This window comes from Pteropus vampyrus, unplaced genomic scaffold (genome assembly GCF_000151845.1).
Source record: "Pteropus vampyrus isolate Shadow unplaced genomic scaffold, Pvam_2.0 Scaffold77, whole genome shotgun sequence".
Lineage (NCBI taxonomy): Eukaryota > Metazoa > Chordata > Mammalia > Chiroptera > Pteropodidae > Pteropus > Pteropus vampyrus.
In genome coordinates this window covers 3,205,930-3,230,166 of record NW_011888858.1, presented here as the reverse complement: position 1 = coordinate 3,230,166, position 24,237 = coordinate 3,205,930, and the positions used below count along the sequence as shown (strand labels likewise).

The following is a 24,237-nucleotide window of genomic DNA, read 5'->3' as shown; positions in this document are numbered from 1 at the left end:
GCGAAGAGCTGCTCCTGCGCCGGGTGGCGGTGCGGAGCGAGGCAGCGCGGAAGCTGGCGCGCGGGCCATGGCTGCCTGGGCGGGGGCCGAGCTCTCCGCGCTGACCCCGCTGCGCGCTCTGTGGCTCACGCTGACCGCCGCCTTCCTGCTAGCGCTGCTGCTGCAGCTCGTGCCGCCTGGCCTGCTCTCCAGCTGCGCGCTCTTCCAGGACCTGATCCGCTATGGAAAAACCAAGAGTAGGGCGTCACTGCGCCCGGCCGTCTGCTTGAGCTTTGATGTCCCCAAGAGGTAACCGCACCGGGGGCGCGAGTCTGGGCTGCCAAGGTGCGGAGAGTCCGGGACTCCAGGCTCGCGCAGCCGGCAGGGGGCAGCAGAGGCGGGCGCGGGGCTGGCGCTCGTCCGGCCGGGTTGGGCCAGGAGTGTGCTCCGACGCCGCGCTGCCTGGGCCTGGCACCTAGCGCTGCCTGCGTCCACTTCGTGGCCCTGGGGGTGGAATGTCCCGACTGTCCACCAACACAGACGTGCCGAGCCACGCGCCCTGCCCAGGGCGCAGGGACGTGAACTTGCGGCCTCACGGAGTCCTTCCCTCGGGAAAAATGGCAGCGTTTCCGAATTTAGGCCTGGTCGCCAGGCAGCAAATTAGTCTCCTTTGTCCCCAAATTCTCCTCTTTCCCCTCCCCTGCACTCCAGAGGCTCATAATCAAACTTGAAGTCGCCAGAACTCACTAGAAATGAAGGCAGGTCCTCCCTTCGCACCTCTGTTTTCCCTGTTTGTCTCCCCGACCCTCGAATGGCGAGATGCTGGTCTTCACAATTGGCAACACCACCGTCCGCTGCACTGACCTTCTCCTGCACTGACCCTCCGCAGGTTTCCCCGGAGAAAATTGCCCATGATGGCACATGTAAGGCAAGCTTGAGCCCGAAGCTCCATTTGACTTTTAACATATTTCATAACCAGAGTCAACAAAGATTAAATCATTAGGGCTTATAGAATTCTTTCAGAAATTTTGAGACTCGATATAGTTTGGATTTTTTGTGGTTTTTTTTTTTTTTTTTTTTTTTACTTCGAATTCAGAACATAGCTAATAAGAATCAGCCGAACACTTCCAGATGGTAGGCATGTAGCAGTGACTTTTCTACCTTTAAGATGCATCTTAAGTTGGCATTTAGGAAGGAATCTGAAGGAATGTTATATGGTTTCTGATGTATTAAAACACCTTGCTTGTCGCTTAAACCTCACATAGGCAATGTCCCGAAGACAAGAAAGGAGCTAAGTATAATTTGCCTTCTGAAACGTGGGAAATCCCCTACTTTTGAGTGTTGGAGAAAGACTGATCAGGTGTTACGCTGAGAAGAGAGAACTAGGTCATTCTGAGGAAGGGTAAATGGAATGAGGCCTTGGGAAAAAGCAGAATTATTCAAGACAAATTGGTTAAACATCCTAATTCTTAGAGTGTATTTTTAAGCAAAAAAATACCTGTCATCTTTTTTTTTTCTTTATTATGTTTGATTGCAGTATGTCTTTTCTACTTTATAGCAGGAACATTCCTGGGTTGTCATTTTTTAATGTTATAAAATGAAGGAAAAAAATTGTTTCTTAGCGTGAATTCTAACAATTTCTTTTCTGAATTTTGAAAAAGATACTAGCGTCCATGAATTAAAGGACACATTTCAAATCATTCCCTGCACTTACCTACTTCTCTGCCCCCGCCATACCACAGCTGTTACTACTCAAGTCCATTGTTATACTAACAGCCAAGAAACACACTTGCCACCTTTCCTATATTTATTACTGCAACAAATGGTACTCTTTGGGCTTCTTGTAATTTCTACTATGTTATAAAATAATTTACACCTTTTTTTTCTTCCAGAGTGGAAGAGAAGTAGGTAAGAGTGGAACTTCTCATGGTACTTTGTTTTGCTTTTCTTTTTTCTAAATTTAAACAGACATTTCTTTTAGTACTGGAGAAGGTATAGCAAATGTAAGTCAGTAATGAAAGGCAAAAATGCTTCTTAAAAGTAAAAATAAATCTATAATTTTTACACTTAGAAATAGGCAGCTGTAAATCCCATTTCTGCACCTAAAAACAGTACTTAGATAATTTTGTTCAGAATTTTTTTTCCCCCCCTAAGGAGGTAAGAATAAAACCTTAAATCAGTTCATGGAATGTATGTTTGATTCCATTACCCCTGTCTGATAGGTTTTTTAAATTAGGTGATGATTGCCTTTCTTGTTTACTTTTTGGTTCTTAGAGTTTTGATATCCCAGAAAGTCTGAATAAATATGTGACCTCACACTGCTCTTGATTTGCATTAAATATGTGGAAGTACTTCTCCTTTTTCTAAAATTTCAAAATAGTATGAAAACATTGCAGTTGACTTGAGCACTAGAGACAAAGAGAGCCATCCAGACTTTCCCCACTAGACTCCAGGGGTCCTAACTAGAGTTCCAGGGGATCCATTCAGGGCAAACTTGGATTGGAAAAAAAAATTACATCTTTATTTCACAAACGTCTGGGTACAATTCACCATTTCCTTAATGAATGTAGTTAACAAACTACAGTGGAATTAGTAGTACCTGCAATTTTGTGACAGTTTTTTTATATTACACATTAAAAATATTGTAGACTGCAAAACACAAGAGTATTGTAATTATTCCCAACTAAGATCTTGTTATTTGACACATTAATTAAGAAGCACATATATTACTATATCACGAATTTGGATTTTAGTAATTGTGTTACCTATATTTCAACACATCGATTTCCTTTGTAATACCTACATATTTTAAGCTTATAGTAACACTTTGAGAAGGGGCCTGTAGCCTTCACCATACTGCCAAAGGAGTCCATGGAAGATAAAATGTTAAGAATCCCTGCTCTAGACTACATGCTTTCCATACATTTACATTTGTATGTTTGTTACCATATCCTGGCACAATGCCTGACAAATAATAAGGTCCTTGATCAATGTTTTGAAAGAATTTAAAAAATGGTTTTAGGTTTAACTGTTTTTTTTTGTTTTTTGTTGTTTTTGGTTTTTTTTTTTTTTTTTTGCTGACTGCTTACTCAGTAACTTTTGGTGAGCTACCTTCTCGTTCATTCATATTTAACCAGCGTTTATAGAGTACTACTGACTATGTTTCAGGAGCTATTCTAGACTCCTTGGAGCTTTTGTTCTTGTAAGACAGACAGTAAATATGTAAACAAATCTTGTAAAACAAGCAAAATAACTTCAGGTGGTGATAAGTAGCTTCAGAGGAAATCCAGCAGGGTTACTTGATCAAGAGCAAAATTGGTGGGGGTGGCAGTGGTGGTGGCAGTGACAAGCTGGAAAGGATTGACAAGGAGGAGTGAGACAGGAGATGAGTTCATTGCTCACCAGTCCTTACAGGCCCTGGTGGAGATTAGATTTTATTCTGAATGTATGGAAAGCCTTTGATGGCTTTAAGATGAGGAAGGAGACATGGCGTTACTGTGATTTACCTTTTGAAAGGATGACTAGCCATTGTGTGGAGAAGACTGGATTAAAAGGCCATAGGTGGTGGAATGGATTAGAGCGTTAGCGTAGTAGCACCTGCTCAGCATGTAGGTGGTGATGACCTTAGAGCACTTAGTCCAAGGCCAGGCACTTAAAACTAGATAAACATTAGTTCCCTTTCTTAGTTAACCCTATTACTCCCTTCACCGAGCCTGGCATCAGTTCCTGTGGTCACAGATTTGTGTTAAATTAGGTCATGTCTCCCGGCTCAAAACCATCCAGTGGCTTCTAATTCACTAACAGGAAGAGCCCAAGATCTTATACAGTCTTGTTCTCAAAGTCACTGACTTTGTTTCCTACAGTGTATCCCCCATGTGGCTGTAGTCCAGTTTTCTGGGCTTCTCTGCCAGTCCTCTCTCCCACCTCAGGGCCTTTGCACTGCCTGCCTGTTTCCTTTACCTGGAAAGCTTTTCTCCAAAATAGCTACATGGCTTATGCACTCACTTCCTATAACTCTCAAATACCTTTTCAATGAGGTGTGCCCTATCCACCCTGTTTAAAAGTATGATTTTGTCATAACCAGCATTCCTTCTTCTCTTCCCAGCTTTAGTTTGCTCAGTTACAGCACCTGACAAGTCCCTGGCTTATAATAAGCATGAAAATGTTTGTTAAAGGAGAGATTGTTCAGTGTTAAGCTCTGTATTACTGTAAGGGTCACCTTATCTATGCTCCCAAGGGCTAGGAAAACAGTGCTTCAATTAAGCAAAATGCCAAGGGAGGAAAAAGGGGGAGAGTCTGAAACAGAAGGAAGTGGAGTTTTTAGATCTGCATTTTGATGCTGGAGCTGAGTCTTTAAAAAGCAAGAGGTATAACCTTGTATAAAGAGTAGAAGAACATGTTTCCTATGGAAGGAAATCAGGCAAGCAAAACAAGAAATAAAGTGTACAAAACATAGTAATAAGTAAAATAGTCTGCCTATGAATCAAAAACACATGGCACAATTTGAGCACAAGATGTGCATTAGCAGCTTATACCAAACATACTTGAGCTACTTGGTTAGCTTTAGGCTTCGTATAAATTGGTACATGTGATGTAGGGCCAGAAAAGCAGGTTCAGGCAAGTCTTGATTGCGTGAATAGGAGCATAGCAGTGTGATTTTAACTTAGAGTCATCAGGGCTGAGTCTGGAGCTAAATGTTGCCACTTACTGTGTGACCTTGGATATGTAACTTAACCTTTCTGAGCCTCAGTTTTCTCATCTGCCATGTGAATATAACCACATAAATTTTACACGCTTGTGAAGATGAAAAGAATTAATCTTTCGATAAACTGGTCTCCCCACTAGACTGATCTCTACCTAGTTACCAGAAGGATTTTTTTTTTTTTAACTTAAAGAAGAGTAAAATGAATAAGCAATGCTCCTTTTTTTTATTGTAGTGGAACATACATGACATAACATTTATCATTTTAACTCATTTTGAGATTATGGCTCGGTGGCTTTAAATACATTCACATTTTCATGCAACCATCACCACTATGTTTCCAGAACTATTCTATCAGCCAGAGAGATTCTTAAAACAAAGTATTGCTTCAAGTCATTCTGCTCAAATGGCTTCCCTTCACTCTTACTAAAAATCAATGTCCTTACAAGACCCCGTAGCATCACCCATCCCCCTCCCCACTTCCTCTCCCTCTCCTCCTAGTGTCCTGTATTGCACCTCAGGGCCTTTGTGGTTGTCATTTCCTCTGCCTAGAAAATTCTTCCCCTCAAATTCACAAGGGTTACTCATTCTAACCAAAAGTCACTTCCAGAGGGGCCATCCTTGACCACCCATCAGAATAGCCTCCCCTCTGCGCCCTCTCCGCCCCCTCACCTAGCATTAGGTAGATGTCTGCAGGTTCATTTGTTGACTGCTGAAAGGTAACCTTCATCAAGGCAGAGACCTTGTCTCTTTGCTCTCTGCTGAGTCCTCGACTCCAAGAACATTGCCTGGCATGTTTTAAGTGTTCAGTAAATATTTGTGAAGAAATAAGTAAAGTGACTGGCCCAGAAGTTGCTCTTCAGAAGCCAGCCCCCTTCCTTTTCCATGGGCGCCTGTAGAGCAAGTTGCTGCTGACATTCTGCTCTACTCCTGCCACTCAGACCAGACCTGGGCTCAGGTCTCCAAAGCGTGACTTAAGAAAGACCCGGAAAGCAACCAAAGGCCAGTGGCCTACGGAGTGGAGAGGGGCTGTGGAATTGACACTGATGCATGAAATTTTGAGGAAACTAAGCTCTTGAGCCTGGAGATCAGAATCGAGAATAACAAATAGGATGGCTCAGAGAGGCAGATCCAGTGATGAAATCTGTAACAATAGTCGGGAGAATTAAGTGGTTTGCTGTGGAATGATCAGATTAGATCAGTGTTCATCAGACTGGGTTGTGGGCGTGGTCTGGGGGAGCTGTGGGTTCTGATACAAGAATATTCTGGATTATCTGGAAGAGGAGTATCTAAGTTTATGTGTACTCCTCCTGACTCCAAGTCATCTTTGTCGTAGTCTAATGAGACAGAGGGATGGGGACTTAATATAAATTATAATATAAAATGCTACACCGAAGACAAGAGAAGGCCAAATGACCTCCAGGCACCCTGCAGAGTCAGAATGATTTTAAATTGGTTTGAGAGAAAAAAGTAAATGGACTGTTGTAGGTAGGCCCTTGTGCCGTATTAGGTGATTTCCTTTCAGCAAACCAACATCACCTTGTACATCAAATTAACATTGCTAGTTGCAATTTTTATTGGTGGTATGGTTTTATTTGTAACTGTTGATTGCGAAACAGGCATTGTACTTGGAAGTACAATGAGAGCTGTAACCATTAGGAATTGATGTGTAGTTTTATGAGTTAATATTTGTCATCTAAGTCTTTTAGGTCAACATAATTTAGAAAAACAGTGATTCAGAAGACCTCTAAGGGTTCTTACAGCCCTGAGAGCCTGTAATTGTGCAAGTCTTAGGTAACAGTTATATGGCTATTGCGGCAATATTGCTCAGGGATTTAGAAATCTTTCACAGATTTGTCTTCTGTTAGCACAGTCTAGGTTCTCTTTGCCAGAGCTTGTGGCCCTCTATTTTGGAACTTGACCACAATCCAGTTACCCAGAGATAAGAGAAATTGCTGATTGACCCTCAGTCCAAGTTTAACAGGGTCAGTTATATTCTTAACCTCAGGGGGGTTTTCCTGTGAGTTAACAGATCCCATCATTTGAAAGGAAAATTTTATACTTGGACCTGTAGGATTCAGGTTCTATTAAAAAGCGAAACTGTACTTTGGGAATGGGGGAAAGAGGAGAAGGAAACTAAAAATAGTCTTCCTGCATAGTAAAGTGGCTCTGCCCTGATTATTGCCTAACTTGTTCTCCCTTTGCAGATATTTTTCTCACTTCTATATGGTCTCAGTGCTGTGGAATGGCTTCCTGATTTGGTGCCTTACTCAGTCTCTGTTTATGGGAGTGCCTTTTCCATATTGGCTTCATGCTTTACTCAGAATTCTTGGGACTGTACAATTCCGAGGTAAGGACTCTCCTGACTAATCACAACCAGTGCTTCCTGTTCCTGTCCTTCCTGTCTGTAGGGAGCTGTTCTTGGTAAAGTTGTTCCACCTCAGTGGGAACTGGCAAGTGGAGGGTGAGGGCAACAGAATTCTTCATGGTTCATAGCCATCCCAACAAGATGTCTCCAGGTCCTTCATTGAGATCATGGCAGAGTTAAGAGTTAACTCTTCGTCTCTGACTTTTTAGTGAGTGCTGGGCTGTGTACAGGACTGGCTGTTCTCCCTCTGGTATTTCTCATACTGTTGCCAAATTTATATAGAAGTCTTTAAAAGGGGGAAAGCTTTTAGGAGTCCTTGGGCTTGCCTTGAAACAATTATCATTTATATAGTCCAACCAAAACCATGTCTCAGAACTCCAGAAATTTGATAGAAAATCACTTTTAGATCACTGGTTAAAAATGTTTGTTATGTCAGAAGGCTTTGGTTATATAATAAAATTGACTATAGTTGTTGACCAGATGATTACAAAGTAGCCATTAAATTTGCCTCAGATAAAGAAGAATTTTAAAATAAAGAATTGAAGGTTAAAACAAAAGTGGCCTCAAGTAATGTCAGGCAGCGGGTGAGGGACAGAATTAGAAACATTATTCTCATACTATCTCTGTCCTTTGTTCCAGCAGCCAAGCCACTGGCTCCTTAGGAACAATCCTTTTCTGTATAACCAGAAATTGTTGCAAAAGATGATAGTCAGAAGAGAAACCAAATGCAGATCCTATTTGGGAGGGAAGGGTACCTCAGTGAATCTCACTTCAGGCACTGAAAATTTATCTCTTTGTTTACTGTGGGGCTGGTTGGGGTTCTGGTATTTGGAGGGTTGGTAGTGAGGAATTTTTTTGGGGTATTTGTTTTATTCTATTCCAAAAGAGTTTTAACTAGGTTTTGCCATATTTAAAATACAAAAACAGGCAAAGCTAATTTACAGCTGATAGAAGTCAGGGTGGGCTTACCCCTGGGAGGGTGCAGGGAGGAGAGGAGCGATGCCTAGAAGGGAACACAAGGGGTGCTGGTCATGTTCTGTGTCTGGATCTCGGTGCTAGTTATATGGATGGGGCGGGTTGGTTTGTAAAAATTCATTAAATTGTATATTTATTGTATCCTAATGTGTGTATGTATATGTGTGATATCTACTTTTTAAAAATCTAGGTTTTTATGTCATTTTAAAAACCCGCATTTCTTCTGACTTCTTTTGCGTAAGAGGCAGGTAGGAACATAGATCTCAAGGCTCACAGTCTCCTAAAAGTATAATTTCTTTTTTTTTTTTTAATATGGAAAGGAATGCATAGTTCTTCCTGTCTCCATTCCTGTCCTCCTTTCTGCCTCTGTGGGTGCCTATGTCTCTCGGCATCCTTGATCCCATGGATCTCACCAAGTGGGATTGCTCAGGCATCATCCAGGAACTCTTCCTGACCATCTTCATTATTATTAATGCCAGGGCTCAGAGAACCGCACACCCTGGATTCTGAGTGCACAGACCCTTCACGATGCTGTCCATGCAACCTGGAAGGCTTTCACGTGGCAGAGCAGAGTCAAGAGATCTGTTTGTCTCAGCTCTGTCACTAGCTTAACTGTGTAACTTGAGCCAAATTCCTTGACTTCACTTGGCCCACTTTCTCATTGCTAAAAAATTGAAAGTGTTAGACCGGATGATTTATAGGGCCCTTTCCTAGCTCTAATCTTGTTTAATGCTGTGTGTAACAACAGGGGAAAACATAAATGAATTAATTCAGGAAAGAGAAATCTGAATGTTTTGCTTTCTGAATTGTAGGGGGTGAGCTGGCGCTGTCTGCATTCTTGGTATTAGTGTTTCTATGGCTACACAGCTTGCGAAGGCTCTTTGAGTGCTTCTATGTCAGTGTCTTCTCCAGTGCCATGATTCACATCGTACAGTACTGTTTTGGACTTGTCTACTATGTCCTCGTCGGCCTAACTGTGCTGAGCCAAGTGCCAATGGATGGCAGGAATGGTGAGTGGTTCCCGGGCTCTGTCAGCTGAATCACTGGATGGAAGCACGTGGTACTCTTTAGACAAAGTTCCCCACCACACGTTACTGAAGTTTGACAGTAGGATACCTATCCAGTCCACTTTGCATTTGAGGATTTTGTACTCTGATAGCTTTAAAAAGTCAATATGCCCAAGGATATGTACATTAACCTTGACTGCTAAAACCCAAAAGATGCCAACATGAGCAGTGTGCCTTCAGTAGAGATGGTAAAGTGCAAAATATTCAGGAGGCTCGGTTTAAGGATGAAGAAACCAGATGTGAGGTTTCTCTTGGAGGGAAGTCAATGAACTCATGTGGAGTAAGCCTGGAGAGAAAGAGGGAGTGTGGTCAAGAGTTGGACAGGGAGCAGGGGACACCCAGGAACAGGAGAAAGATTCAGCAAAGAAAGTTGCTTCACCAAAGCCTCAGTCATCCTGGGATGTTTGTGTGGGAGGCTGAGGGGGAAGCTGGGGAGGGAGAAGTGTGGTCAAGATTTAATCATAGAAAACCAGAGGAGGGGTAGGTGACATCGACTCATAGTGAATAGTAGTGATTTGAAGAAGGAGGAGGGAGCCATTTTGTTGCCATTATAACAAAGCTTTTCTTCAAGTGAGGCAGCCTGAGGGAGAGGACAAAAGAATGTGGCAAATCAAAATTGTGTCTTAACAGTTCTGAGCTCTTACTAACCAGGAGGAGAGAACCTAAATCTTGACCTTTGTTTAAGAGGAAGAAATGAAGTGGTTTTTCTTTCTTTTTTTTCCTTTTTTTTTTTTTTTTGGCTGGGAGGTGAATATCTAACATATACGACTATCATTTAGGTAAAAACAGTGCATGCTTATTATAAAGAAGCCATTTTGGGTGAGTGAAATGAGTTTTCAGTGCTGAGGTTAACTTCCCCCTGCAGCCTTGGTATCCATCAGCCCAGACACTGTAGGGTAGATCTCTGATGACCGTTTTCTCCAAGTTCAAGGCTCCATGTTTCCTAAAGCTACCCTTGCCATCCTCATAAATTGAGAGCAAGATCTAGACATTTCCAGTCCTCAGTGAGGGAGCTTTCTTCTTGTGCTTGGTTTCAGTATCAGTGTCCCTTGAATGTCTTCGCTCTCTTGCTTTTGTACAACTCAAGGCCTCTGTGACTTGAGGAATGATTTTCAAGTACAGCTTATTGATGATCTTTCTCAGTTCATGAATTATTTATTGGCTGCAGCCATTCCGCAAGCATCTCTCCATCTAATTCCTCTGAACTTAAGTCTGTCGTTCTTCCCTGAGCCTTCTGCAGTGGCATTTGTGTGCAGCCCTATACCATGGGTCAAGCTGGCATTCCTGGTAAACGGTGTGAGTTTTTCATCCAAAGGAGCTTTTCTAAGCACTTTAGTAACCCACTAGCTTTCAGTCTGTTAGTTTCCATTGGCATTCCATTTCTCTTCTGGAATTTTCTGTGCTGCTTGGACCCCACCTTCTGCCCTCTCTCCTATGTGACTGGTGAAGAAAAGCCAGTCAGGGCATCCACAAAAATAGTTTTCTAGATACTCTTTTCTGACGCTGCCTTTTTTTTTTTTTTTTTTTTTTTTTTTTTTACCTACTTGTTCTTCAAGAGGTCATCTGTGGTCATTTGAGACAATATGAAGAGAATGAGTTTTAGGAATTTATTGAGAGAGAATACACTGGGGCATTTTGCCAGCTGTAGGATCTGATAGAAATGGGTTTGGGAATCAGATAGGCCTTAGTTTGACTTCTGGCTTATTTAACCTCTCCAAGCTTCAGAACCTTCATCTATAATTAGGGACATACAGTTATTCCAGAGGGTTCTTCTGAAAGAGAAAAGAAAGAATATCTGTAAACTACCCAGGTCTTCACGTCTCCTTGTCTTCAAAGTCTAGAGAATCTCCCCCAGTCACTCGCCATTACACTGTTCTGTTTTCTTTTCCTCAGGGTATCTCTACCTGAAATTTTCTGGGTTATTGATTGATTTACTCATTTGTATAAGTTTTTTGCCACTAGAATGTGTGTCTGTGAGGACTGGGATCTCGTTTGATGTATTCATAGCTTTATGCCTCATGTCTGCAAGCAGTGCCAGGCTTAGTAGACACCCACTAAGTAACTAATGAATTAATGGATAATTAAATACTACACAAATTAGACTCTCAGTAAGTATGAGCCTTCCGCCTGCCTTCCCTTTCCTGCATCATAATTTCAACCTACTTTAACATATCTTTTTTTCCTCATATATAATTTTTCTACATTTAGAGTAGGTGACTTGGTAGTGATGTGAACTTCAAGATACTTGCTTCAACTTTTATAGTGACTTGTTCTTAAAATCCTTTCGATTTAAATCTGTATTTTTCACATTTTGCTTATTTTTGGTTTATAAAAAATAACCTTTTAGTTAAATGGCTAAACCTAGTAAATACTAAAAGACTGTAGTAGATCATTTATATAGAGTGAGTTTTTAAATAAATTAACACAGGTAGACTTTGTTGGACTGTCATTAGTCATTAGCTGTAATCAACTGAGTCCTACTTCCAGGTACCCATATGGAATAGTATGATCCTTGCTTTCTCTTACCTCAGTCAGCTTCATAGGGCTCCCTCTTGGCTCCAGAGCCTCAGGCTCTTCCCTGTTGTCAATGGACAACTTTGTTTCCTCAGCCCAGTCCCTGATGTTTCCTGCTGATGATAGGGAAGTCCTTAATTAGCTTTTCTGATACCAGTTTTTAAAAGACCTGCATTCTTCTTTTCTTCCTTATAGCTGGAGAAGAAAGAAGAAGATGATACTTTGAGTGTTTCTTCTCTTAAAACTAAATCTCTAATCAGAAAAGGACACTCTTCTTCATCTGGAAGTTCACGTTTCTCCTCTTTTTGAAAAGCCCCATTCTTAGTCTTTACCTCCAGAGGTTGTCTTCATTGGCTAGAGCCAATTAAGTCAGTCAGCATTCTACCTTCAGGGTCTCCCTTACAGTGGCTTAGGATAGTGGCTCAGTGAGAGATTTCAGTGTTCTCCTGACAATAGCATGTAAGAAAGAAGACATAAAATAAGGCTTAGAAATAGGAGTGCAAAGTTGTCTCACTCCACAGAATTGCATCACAAGGGCAGGAGACAGAGCTAATAAACTCTGTGCTTAAAGCCTTTGAAGAAGGAACAAAAGACTGTATCTTATGGAATTCTCTGCCAGTGCCCATTGAAGCTGCCCCTGGCTGAGGAACAAATTTGCATAGTGTTCCCCTCTCTGTACTTGAGAAATTCTGTCAGGATAATTTTCTAGTCATGAGGAACAGAATAAGTGGATAATTGTGTTCTACTAACTATATGATTTTTTAATTCCCTGAACCTCTGAAAGTTTGCAGCATCGGCTAATAATTCATATTTCTGTAGTCTATGTGATAGGGAAAAATCTCTTGATGCAAGCTCGATGGTTCCATATCCTCGGAATGATGATGTTCATCTGGTCATCTGTCCATCAGTATAAGTGCCACGTCATTCTTGGCAATCTCAGAAAAAACAAAGCAGGTGAGATATCTTTTAGAGCCACTGCCTTTGGATTTTGATCCTCAGTTAGTTTTCCACGTTTCTTCATTCTTTTCTTTCCTGCACTAGTTGACTAATCTATCAAATATTCATTTTTGACAGAACACCTCTCTGGGTCTTGATCTTCCCATCTGTGAAATGAGAGGATTATACTGAAAGATCTCTCTGGCCCCATTAGCCCTGATATTTATGATTTTATTCTGTTCCTGCATTTTGTGGCCTGTCTTGCATTTATCTGTCTAAGCAGCATGTGAGCACTGGTATTTCCATGCTGAGTTAGTATCATTCCAAGCCAAAAGAAAAAACTTGACTTTTTAGTTAGCGTGTGTTGACTTATCACAGGTGCAATTTTTATTAGGCTTTTTGAAGTATTAAAAATGGAATAGTATTATTCATCATTTATCGAGTGCTTATTTTGTGACAGGCCCTATTCTGAGTACTTTGCATAGAGCTTCACAGTACTCACTTGAGGGGGATACAGTCTTATCTTCGTTTTACAGATGAGGAAACTGAGGCACAGAGAGGTTAAGCAACTTACCTGAAGTTATACAGATGGTAAGTGAAAGAGTCAGGATTTGAACTCAGGCAGTCTCATTCTGGAATCTGAGCTCTTAATTTCTAGCTTGGAGGATTATTAAAGAAACTGGCTTTCCTTTTGTGCTTATTTATATCTGATAGTATAACCTAAGCATGTGATTTTTTAAATACATTGTAGATTGACAGTGGAAGTGTGACAGAAGGTGGTTTGCACACAGGTCTGTCATATTCTTCTCTTAATAAGAGTTTTTGTAAATGATTTGGGAAGTGATGTAAAACTTTCTTTTTGCAGCTTCAAATGTTCAGAAGTTTTTGTTTTTTTTTTTCCATTTCAGGAGTGATCATTCACTGTAACTACCGGATCCCTTTCGGAGACTGGTTTGAATATGTTTCTTCCCCTAACTACTTAGCAGAGCTGATGATCTACATTTCCATGGCTGTCACCTTTGGATTCCACAACTTAACCTGGTGGCTAGTGGTGACATATGTCTTCTTCAGCCAGGCCCTGTGTGCTTTCCTCAGCCACAGATTTTACCAAAGCAAATTTGTCTCCTACCCAAAGCATAGGAAAGCTTTCCTACCATTTCTGTTTTAAGATAACCTCAGTCCTAAAGAATTCAAGCCAGGAGACAGGTTCAATTCCTAAGGACAGCGAAGTCTAGAGACCAAAGTGCAGTTTCTGCAGAACTGTTTGAAACTCTCTGTTCCATTTTTATACCCAAAAGTCTTCACTGAATGAGCAAAGCAGTACCCCTCAAGAAAATGAATCTTCAAAGACAAACTACTTCTGGAAGACCTGGGAGTGCTGTGTCTGATTTCTGAGATGGTTATAAAACCAACCAACTGCTAAAAAGTAAATGAGGCTTCTCCAAGCTGGTTCAAAAGCATACTAACCAAGAATATGCAAACATCTTCAAACAAGGACACATATACACAAAGGAAGAGATAAGATCATCTGTGACTGATGGGATTGGGCTTATTCAGGGTGGTATGGCCATAGCACCTGAGTTTAACTAATAGAATGAATCCGAAGCTATTTAGGAATAAAGTTTATGCTTAAAATAGCTTATGTTAAAGAAAATAGCCATGATTAAATTAAAATATATGCATGATGTGAAATAAGAACAAAAACTTGAAAAATAATACTAAGCCTGAGCAATGCAGTAAAACTGCATATTCATGCGACATAAGATTTTACTGGCTTTTTGACTTGAGGTATTTATTCCTGTTATGCGGATGTCATAGTCTAGGTACTAAAATTTTGCACTAATATGTATCTTGCTGTGGAGGAAAGAAACTCATTATTAACTAGACACATATCAAACACACAGTCTAAGAATATCCTCTGCTCCCTCACCCATGAAACAGTAAATCAAAACTGGTAAACTGAAATTCTTTCTAATCTAACTTTTAATATATGCGTGTCAAAATGTATTCTAAAGTTTTTTAAATAATTCTATAGCATTTCCCCTCCTGTCAATCAAATACTTCAATCAGTTGCTCAGTCTATTCAGATAAATGACTTATTTATTTCATTTATCATTTAGATTTGCCATCATCAGGACCAGGACTCGGGAACCAAACTTTCTACACTGGAAATGTAAAGCATATTGCAGTTTGGTCTAAATGGCATGAATAATTTTTAATACCAAATTACTTGAGGGAAAAAATATTTTGCTTTCACATGCCATTTTATACCTAGGTTAAACTGGGAATTTGATGTTCATTGTACAATTAGGTAAAATAATGAGTATCCCTGTGAAGAACCTACATTATCAGCGCCTATGAGAAGGCATTCCCAGCCTCACTATCTTGGCCATCCCTTGCATATTCTTCCAAGTCCCTTACTTTACCTTTCTTGCCCAAACATTGCATTTCTAGGTAAGGATAAAAGAAGAAGTCGTGATGTCCTCAGAGGGGTTCAGAACTATGTAGGGGTTCAGAACAATGTAGCATGGTCTTTGATGAAAGCTTAGCCATGGAGAATAATGGAGAATGGTGCTGTGCTTGCAAGATCACAATCAGCATTGCTCTTTGTGTCAATGAAAATTTTCCACATGCCTGAAGTGGGGTACACCATAGAGAGTTGGCAAATTGTTCACATGGGTAATCCAGAAATCACTTGGGGATGGAGAGCTTGGTTGAATAGCCTCATTTCGTTCTGTTACAATTAAATTAGGGGAAATGATACTGAACTACCTCCTAACAGCGTTTACTGGGTTAACTACTGACTAAAAGTATGCGGAAAATAGCCTTTGTAGTGTCCTAGTTGTGACTCATGCCCTGTACTAACATTTGCTTTCAGTGAGCATGGATGGTTTTGTCTCTACAAAACTGTTCTGTATTATGTTTTTAATTCAATGAGTGGTTATTGCCAGAATTCCTACCAAAAAAAAAAGCCTTTGCAGAGATTTTTATATGAAGCTTAATAGTTTAAGAAGACTATAAACATTTGCATAACTAAAGGTACCTAAAAAACTCAAGGACCATTGATAAGTAATGTATCCCAAAGTGAACTGATGCTTTAAAGGAGAACTTCAAACAACAAATGAGCAAGTAGAAATTTTTTTACACCTATGTAAGCAATTTCTGCCAACTTTCACATATATGTCTTATGTTAATCTGACCTCGTAAGATTTTTTTTGATAAATGAACAAGAAATAGTGGTGGCAGTGATCCATAAATAATTCATGTGACCCATACTTCATCATTTTTCCTAAATATCAATGATCTAGAAAGCTATGTATTGGTTTGGGGAAAAGCAAAATTTAATTATCCAAATAAAAACTATTATAAAGAGCTACTCTATGTACTTAATTGAGAAAATATAATTGTGTCTTTTCCTTCAAAAAGTCTGAATATTTGAAGCACAAAAGAACACAAGGGACTTCTCAGCAAAAAAACAAATCTGCCTGCCAAATCTAGCCCTCTGGGTAAAATCTTATAGCACATGTGCAGTTTTAATCAGGGCTCCCTGGCCTACACAGCACCTTTCTGTGAATTAGAAAAGCCATCGCTAGGAACAGTTTCATAGCAGGACATGAAACTATGGGCACAAAAGGCAACTGGTGATGGGGCTGCAGCTAAATGAACAGAGCTTAGGCTGGATCTCAACCCCACCTACCCATTCAGCCTGGTGTTCTTTGTGCAGTGCATGAACTGCGCAACCTTCCGTAGAGACACCCCTGCTCATTATGATGCCTGTCTGTCTGCAGATTCTGTTCACTCTTGAAAACCAACAAGACTTGATTTCATGGAATCATCTCATTTGAGAAAGACCATAAGAATAAAACTAGGAGAAGGGGAAAGAAAGCACTCCAGGCAAAACATCTGTGCTTCCACACACTAAAAGGAGACTTCGGTGGTTAACAGGTAAGTGACAAACAATAGAATGTTTGGATGCTAGAATGCTGGCCCCAAATAGAGACAATATTTTGCTTCCTTTCTGACTACCAGCTCCTGTCTTTCCAGCTCATATATAGTCTCGTATTATAACTCCAATAGTCTTGACCCCCTACTGAGACCTCCAGTCTCTTGACCTCATGGCATTTTTATTGTCCTTTGCTTCCAGTAAGTTTTATCTTTTTACCCTGCTTAAATTCCAGGTAAATCACTTAATCATTCCTCTGTATAAACCCTCAACTCTCTTGCCTCCTTACATTGCTTTTTCCTATTGTTTTAGCACAGCCACAACCCTGGTTAAATTCAGCTCTCCCTCAGTGTTTGCACGTAAGCAACTCAACTGTGGCTGCAGAAATACAATCCACTGAAGCCTACCTCAAGTGGTCTTTACTGCTGCAGTCATACTAAAATTCCCTAGTCAGTTCACTCTCCCACTTGGTTATGTTACATCTTCTTGTCCTCAAGAAAATGAAGCTATTACAAGAGAACTTCCACAAGTTACCACCTTCACCTCCACCTCCACCCACGTAAGCATCTGCACCCGTATACACTACCTTCCCTCATTACAATTGTTGAAGGATACTTTAAAAAAATTTATGGAGTAACATTGGTTAATGACATTATATACATTTCAGGCTTATAACTTTATAATACAAAGCTGTATACTCTTATCATGTGCTCACTGATGACCTAAAGTCTAGTTTCCTTCCATCACCATACATTTGACCCCCTTTACCTTCTTCATCCTCCCTCCTGCCCCCTGCCCCTTATAGATATGAGTTCATTTGTTTTTTGCTTTCAGTTCTATATCCCAATTAGTGAATTCATACAGTTCTTGTCTTTTTCCATCTGACTTATTTCACTTATCATAATACTTTCAAAAAGCATTCATGTTGTTACAAATGGCAGTATTTCATCTTTTTTATGGCTGAGTAATACTCCACTGTATATATGTGCTACATCTTTATCGAATCATCTGTTGAAGGACACTTAGATTGTTTCCATGTCTTGGCTATTGTAGATAATGCTGCAGTGAACATGGGGGTACAAATATCTTTATAAGAAAGTCCTTTCAAATTTGGGGGGGTAGATACCCAGAAGAGGAATTTCTGGGTCATATAGTAGCTCTATTTTTAATTTTTTGAGGAAACTCCATACTTTTTTTCATAGCAGCTGTACCAATTTACATTCCTGCCAGCAGTGTATGAGGTATTTCCCTTTTCTCCACATCCTAGCCAACACTTGTTATTTCTTGTCTCGTTGATGATAGCCATTCTAACAGGTGTGAAGCGGTATTTCATTGTGCTTTTGATTTGATTTACCATGTAGCTAGAGGTGTTGAGCATTTTCATATATATGTTGACCACCTATATGTTTTCCTGGGAAAAGTGTTTATTCAGTTCCTCTGCTCATTTTCTACTGGATTGTTTAGGGTTTTTTCATTGTTCAGTTGGATGAATTCTTTATATATTTTGGATATTAACTCCTTATCAGAGGTGTCATTTGCAAATAGCTTTTTCCATTAGATTGGTTACCTTTTTGTTTGGTCGATGATTTCTTTTGCTGTGCAGAATCTTTTTAGTTGTATGTAATTTCATTTGTTTATTTTTGCTTTTACCTCTCATGCCTTTGGGGTCAAGTTTACAAAAACTCCTCTGAGACTGAGGTCCATAAGTTTAGTGCCTATATTTTTTTCTATGTATTTTATTGTTTCAAGTCTTCTAGTCATTACTTTTATCTATTTTGAGTTAATTTTTATGTATTGTGTCAGATAGTAGTCTAGTTTCTTTTGCATGTGGCTTTCCAGTTTTTGCACACCATTTATTGAAGAGACTTTCCTTTCTCCATTGTATGTTTTTAGCTCCTTTGTTGAAAATTGGTTGCCTGTTTATGTGTGGGTCTATTTCTGGGCTATCAATTATTTTTCATTGGCGTGTGTGTGTGCGCTTTTCTGCCAATATCATACTGTTTTGATTACTGTAGCTTTGTAGTATGGTTTGAAGCAGGGAGTGTGATATCTCTGGCTTTGTTCTTTTTTCTCAGGATCGCTTTAGCAATTCAAGGTATTTTGGGTTTCTATACAAGTCTGGGGGTTTTTTGTTCTATTTCTGTGAAAAATGCCATTGGGATTTTGATAGGGATTGCATTAAATCTGTATGTTGCTTTAGGTGATATGGCCATTTTAACAATATTAATTCCTCCAATCCATGAACATGAAATGCTTTTCCATTTCTTTATGTCTTCTTCAATTTCTTTCAACAATGTCATGTAGTTTTCAGTATATAGGTCCTTCACTTCCTTTGTTTATTTCTAGATATTTTATTCTTTTTGTTGCAATCGTAAATGGAAATTGTTTTCTTCATTCTTCTTTCTGATATTTTGTTGTTAATATATAGGAATGCAACAGATTTTTGTATATTTATTTTGTATCTTTCAATTTTACTGTATTTATTGTTTCTAAAAAAATTTTGTGGAGTCTTTAGGGTTTTCTCTATGTAGAATCATATTATCTGCAGAGAGTGACAGTTTTACTTCATTCCCAACTTGGAGGACTTTTATTTATTTATTTTTCTTGCCTAATTGCTCTAGCTAGGACTTCTAGTACAACGTTGAATAGCAGTGGTGCGAGTGGGAATCCATGTCCTATTCCTGATCACAGAGGAAAAGCTTTCAGTTTTTCACCATTGAATATGATGTTAGCTGAGGATATGTCATATATGGCTTTTATTATTACATTGAGTTACTTTCCTTTTATACATATTTTATTGGATGTTTTAATCATAAATGGCTATTGTATCTTGTCGAATGCTTTTTCTGCATCTATTTATATGATCATATGATTTTTATCTTTTATTATGTTCATATGGTATATCACATTGATTTGTGGATATTAAACCATCCTTGCATCCCTGAAATGAACCCCACTTGATCGTGATGAATTATGTTTGTAATGTATCGCTATTTTGATTTGCTAGTATTTTGTTTAAGATTTTTGCATTTATGTTCATTAGAGATATTGGCCTGTAATTTTCTTTTTCTGCATTGTCCTTGCCTGGTTTTGGAATCAGGTATTATTGGCCTCATAAAGTAAGTTAGGAAGTATTCATTCCTTCTTCAATTTTTTGGAAGAGGTTAAGAAAGATTGGTATTAAATTTTCTTTGAATTTCTGGTGGATTTCACCAGTGAAGCCATCTGGTCCTGGACTTTTATTTTTTGTCTATTTAGGTTTTCCACTTCTTCATGACTCAGTCTAGGAAGCTTATATACATCTAAGAATTTGTCCATTTCTTCTAGGTTATAAAATTTGGTGGCATATAACCTTTCACAGTATTCTTGCATAGTTCTTTGTATTTCTGTGGTATCTGTTTTAACTTCTCCTCTTTCATTTCTGATTTTATTTATTTGAGTCTTCCCTGTTTCCTTCTTAGTGAGTGTAGCCAGAGGTTTTTCAATTTTGTTTCTTTTTAAATAACCTGTTTTTTGTTTCGTTAATTTTTTCTGTTGTCTTTTTGTTCTCTTTCATTTATTTCCACTCTGATTTTTATTATTTCCTTCCTTCTACTGACTTTGGGCTTTGTTTGTTCTTCTTTTTCTAGTTCTTTAAAGTGTAATGTTAGATTGTTTATTTGGAATTTTTCTTGTTTCTTGAGGTAGGCCTGTAAAGCTATAAACTTCCCTCTTAATACCACTTTTGCTACATCCCCCAAATTTCGGTGTGTTGTGCTTTCATTTTCATTTTTCTTTATGTATCTTTTGATCTCTTATTTTTTCTTTGACCCAATAGTTGGTCAGTATCCTGTTGCTTAATCTCCACATATTTGTGTGTGTTTTTCAGCTTTCTTCTTATGGTTAATTTCCAGTTTTATACTGTTGTGGTTAGAAAATATGATTTCATTCTTCTTAAATTTATTGAGACTAGTTTTGTGCCCCAACATATGGTCTATCCTTGAGAATGTTTTATGTGCATTTGAGAAGAATGTGTTACTTTTGGAGAGAAAGTTTTATAAATATTGATTAAGTCCATTTGGTCTAATGTGTTGTTTAATGCCAGTATTTTCTTATGACTTTCTGTCTGGATGATCTATCCATTGCTGTCAATGCAGTATTCAGGTCACCTACTATAACTGTATTTTTGTCAGTTTCTCTCCTTAAGGTCTGTTAGTAACTGCTTTACATATGTTGGTGCTCCCAGGTTGGGTATATATATATTGATAGCTTTTATGTCTTCTTGATGAATTGTCCCCTTAATCATTAAAAAATGCCTATCTTGTCCCTTGTTTCCTTTTTAACCTTGAAATCTATTTTGTTTGACATAAATATTGCTACACCCTCTTTTCTCTGGATGCCATTTACTTGGAATATCATCTTCCTCCCCTTCACTTTGAACTTGTCTTTGGAGCTGAAATGAAGCTCCTGCAGGCAAGATATAGTTGAGTCTTGTTTTTTAATTCATCCCACTACTTTCTGCCTTTTGGTCCTGAGTTCTTTGACCATTTATATTTAGAGTGATTATTGATATATGAGGATTTACTACAAGCATTTTATTTTGGTAGTTTTCTATGATATTTTTTTTCTTTGTTTCCTCTTTTACATTTCATGTCTCAGCTCTGGATTTTGTTTTTTGGTTACTCTTAAGTTTGTGTAAAATGTCTCATACATACAATAGGCCTTTTTCTTCTGATTGCCCCTTATTCATTCACCTGTACCTGTTCAGTCCTTTTCTATCTCCCCTTCTACGATTTCATCACAAATTATCTCTTTTTATGTTATACATTCACAACCAAATTGCAATAGTTATAGTGATTTTAAATGCCCTTTTTCTCTTTTAACCTTTATATTATAATTAAATATTTAATATCCTATTCTGAGGTAGAGCTGCAATTGCCTGCTTCTGTATGTCTGTTAATCATCTTACTCACAGTTTTGTATACTTTTGTCTTTTTTTTTCTGGTAGAAAAGTTTCTTTCAACATTTCATGTAATGCAGGTCTTGTGGTGAATTCTCTCAGCTTTCATTGGTCTGAGAAAGCCTTTATTTGTCCTTCATATCTAAAGGATAACTTTGCTGGATATATTATCCTTGGCTAATGGTTCCTCTTTTTCAACATTTTTACTATTTCCTTCCACTCTCTCTCAGCTTGTAATGTTTCTACTGAAAAATCTGTTGTTAATCTAATGGGGTTTCCTTTGTAGGTTATCGTCTTTTTGCCATGGCTGCCTTGAGAATTCTTTCTTTGCTTCTCCTTCTCTTCTCTTTCTGATATATTCATTATCCTTATGTTGCTGTTTCTAATGGATTCAGGTAGCTCTTGTAGAGTCCTTTTCTATTTTTTTTTTTTTTAATTCCTAGTTCTCTGTCTTCTTCTTCCTTGATCATTTCTAGGTTTCTTTCTTCGAGCTTGCTAATTGTTTCTGACGTCTGGTCCACTCTGTTTCCAATGGTCTCTAATGCATTCCTCATCTCATTTATTGAGTTCTTCAGCTCCAGAATTTCTGTTTGATTCCTTTTTATAGTTTGAATCTCTTGGTAAAGTACTCCTTTTGTTCGTTAATTTTATTCCTGACTTCATTGAACTGCTTTTCTGAGTTCTCTTGTAGCTTGCTGAACTTCAATCTTGCATTCTTGATTTTTGCAATTTTGAATTCTCTGTCATTTAAATCACAGTCTTCTATGACCTTGAGTTTGGTTTCTGGAGACTTTTTACTTTTTGTGTTCCCAAGTCACCTTGGTTGTTCATGGTATTTGATGGATTGTTTTTCAGCCTGCACATTTGAGGTAGTAAATTCTTTCTTGTTTAGATACTGTTTTGCTCTCAACGATGCAGCAGGTTGATAGGTAGGATACTCTTCCTTTTGTTTTCCAGTAGATGGTGTTATAGCACAAAATTTTTTTTTTTCTCTTACCTGCACTATTTACGCCTCTAGGATCCTGTGGAGCAGTGTTATTTAGGTTAAGGAAAATGCCCACAGGGGTGGGGGGTGTTTCTTCTGTGACCAGTTAACCCTGTGGTGGTGGAATGTGGAGGATGGTGGAGGACTGGTTTTGCGAGATCCCAGTGCTACCTTCTTTTTACTAATGATTGCTGGTACTACTGTGTTTTTGGAGACATCTCCATTGCCTCTTCCAGGCTCTGCTGGGATAGGTGGGGCCAGGAAGGTAAGTTCACAATTTCACGGCTCCGCTCCCCTGCCAGCAATGTTTGCCAGCACCATTAGCTATTTAAGGCATCTCAGCTTTCTTTATTGGGCTCTGCCAGGATGTGTGTGAAATGGAGGCAAGATTGCAGTCTCATGACTCCACCCTCATCCTGCTAGCAATGGCGATTGACACTGCCACCTCTACCAGGGTCTTCCACAGTGGGGATGTGGGTAAGGGAAGATTCCTGTTCCCAGAGGAGCACTGCTTCTGCCCCATTTACACTCCAGGTAATAGTGTGAAGACTGCAGCCTGACTTCTCCACCGTTGCCCTGCTTGCTGGAACCACAGTGGGTGCTGCACTGCATCTGCGGCCACTACTCCTGTCCTTCCTCTCGTCCTGCCTCCCCTACTCATTCCAGTATGCCCACCATCAAATGTCCAATGTGTGGACTTTTCAGGCATGTTTGTATGTTAAGCAGGGGATCCTTTGTTGAGTTACCGTCATCCAATTTATAAATGTGAAGGGAGAAACAAAGGAGTTTTCTCACTCTGCCGTGATGCAGACCTCACTCCTACTTTTAAAAAAAGAATGTAAAATCATGATTCTCATACAAATATAAAATGAACATGTGCCAAAAATTTTAACTCAGTAAGTAATGGAGGAACCAGTAAGATGTTACAACCAGTTGAAAGAAGAATTCTAAAAGCAGACACATATATGGACAATGATGTATGCCAAAATGAATTTGCTTAATAGTTGCAAAACTGGCTGCTATAGCAGGAGAAGGAAATCAATTGTGCCTCCATTGGATAAAATTCATTGTGTATTTATGGGAAAGGATTATCTGCATTCATATCAATTGTCTATGAATAGCTGAGTTATAAAATAGCTCAAAGTCACAGTGCAGATAACCCAAAGAGTGTCGTAGACAGGACACTGGTAATATTTTTCGCTCATTTCAAAGTCATTTACATTTCTCCTGAAACTATAAACAGTCTCTCTGGATTTCTACCCAAAGCTAGCTACTCTACTTGAGCCCTAGATTCTACCCAAGAACATCGCTTAGCCGTTCTTGTTCCTACTAAATCATCAAATTTTTGTCGTTTCTTAACCTTCCCATTAACAGACAAATATCTTTTTGAAGCCTTCTAACCCCATTTCCCTTACCAGATACCATCTGATTTTTCTGGTGCCCTTGCAGCAAAACTAGAAATATTCATTTCATTCTTCCTAGCTTCATTTCTTTTCCCCTCACTGCTAAATCCACTCCAGTCACTCTCTAGACCTCATAACTCCATAGAAACTGCTCTTAAAAAGGTCTCCAGTGATCATGCTAAATCCAGTAATCACCTCTCAGTATATTTATACTAACATCACAGCAGCAGCTGGTCACTTCACCATAACACACTTTCTTTAATCGACTCCAAGACACCACACACTCTGGATTTTCCTCCTACCACCCTGGCTCTCCTTCCCAGGTTCCTTCTCTTTGTTCTGACTTTCGAATGTTGAACTGTGCCAATTCTCAGTTCTTGCTCCCTTTATCTCATTCAGCCTCATAACTTTAAATACTATTTATAT

The 24,237-nt window shown here is 39.2% G+C and overlaps 1 protein-coding gene across 2 annotated transcripts; it reads left to right on the top strand.

Moving 5' to 3' along the window:
* The first annotated feature begins 6 nt into the window (after positions 1–6).
* Positions 7–15,917, top strand: SRD5A3 (steroid 5 alpha-reductase 3). Of its 2 annotated transcripts, XM_011362626.2 has the most exons (5): positions 68–288; positions 6,889–7,031; positions 8,837–9,034; positions 12,425–12,559; positions 13,450–15,917. In XM_011362626.2, the coding sequence occupies exons 1-5, from the start codon at positions 68–70 to the stop codon at positions 13,707–13,709; spliced, it is 957 nt and encodes a 318-aa protein (XP_011360928.1). In that variant the 3' UTR covers positions 13,710–15,917. The 2 variants fall into 2 exon arrangements, with proteins under 2 accessions (XP_011360929.1, XP_011360928.1); XM_011362627.2 differs by lacking the exon at positions 12,425–12,559 and having other exon boundaries at positions 7–288.
* The last annotated feature ends 8,320 nt before the right edge of the window (positions 15,918–24,237 follow it).

What these genes read in the sequence shown, in the direction of transcription:
- SRD5A3 (XM_011362626.2), top strand. Translation starts at nt 68, where the DNA reads ATGGCTGCCTGGGCGGGGGCCGAGCTCTCCGCGCTGACCCCGCTGCGC. An exon ending in AGCTTTGATGTCCCCAAGAG is followed by an intron (nt 289 to 6,888) that starts GTAACCGCACCG and finishes CTCCCTTTGCAG; the next exon opens with ATATTTTTCTCACTTCTATA. An exon ending in GCCAATGGATGGCAGGAATG is followed by an intron (nt 9,035 to 12,424) that starts GTGAGTGGTTCC and finishes ATATTTCTGTAG; the next exon opens with TCTATGTGATAGGGAAAAAT.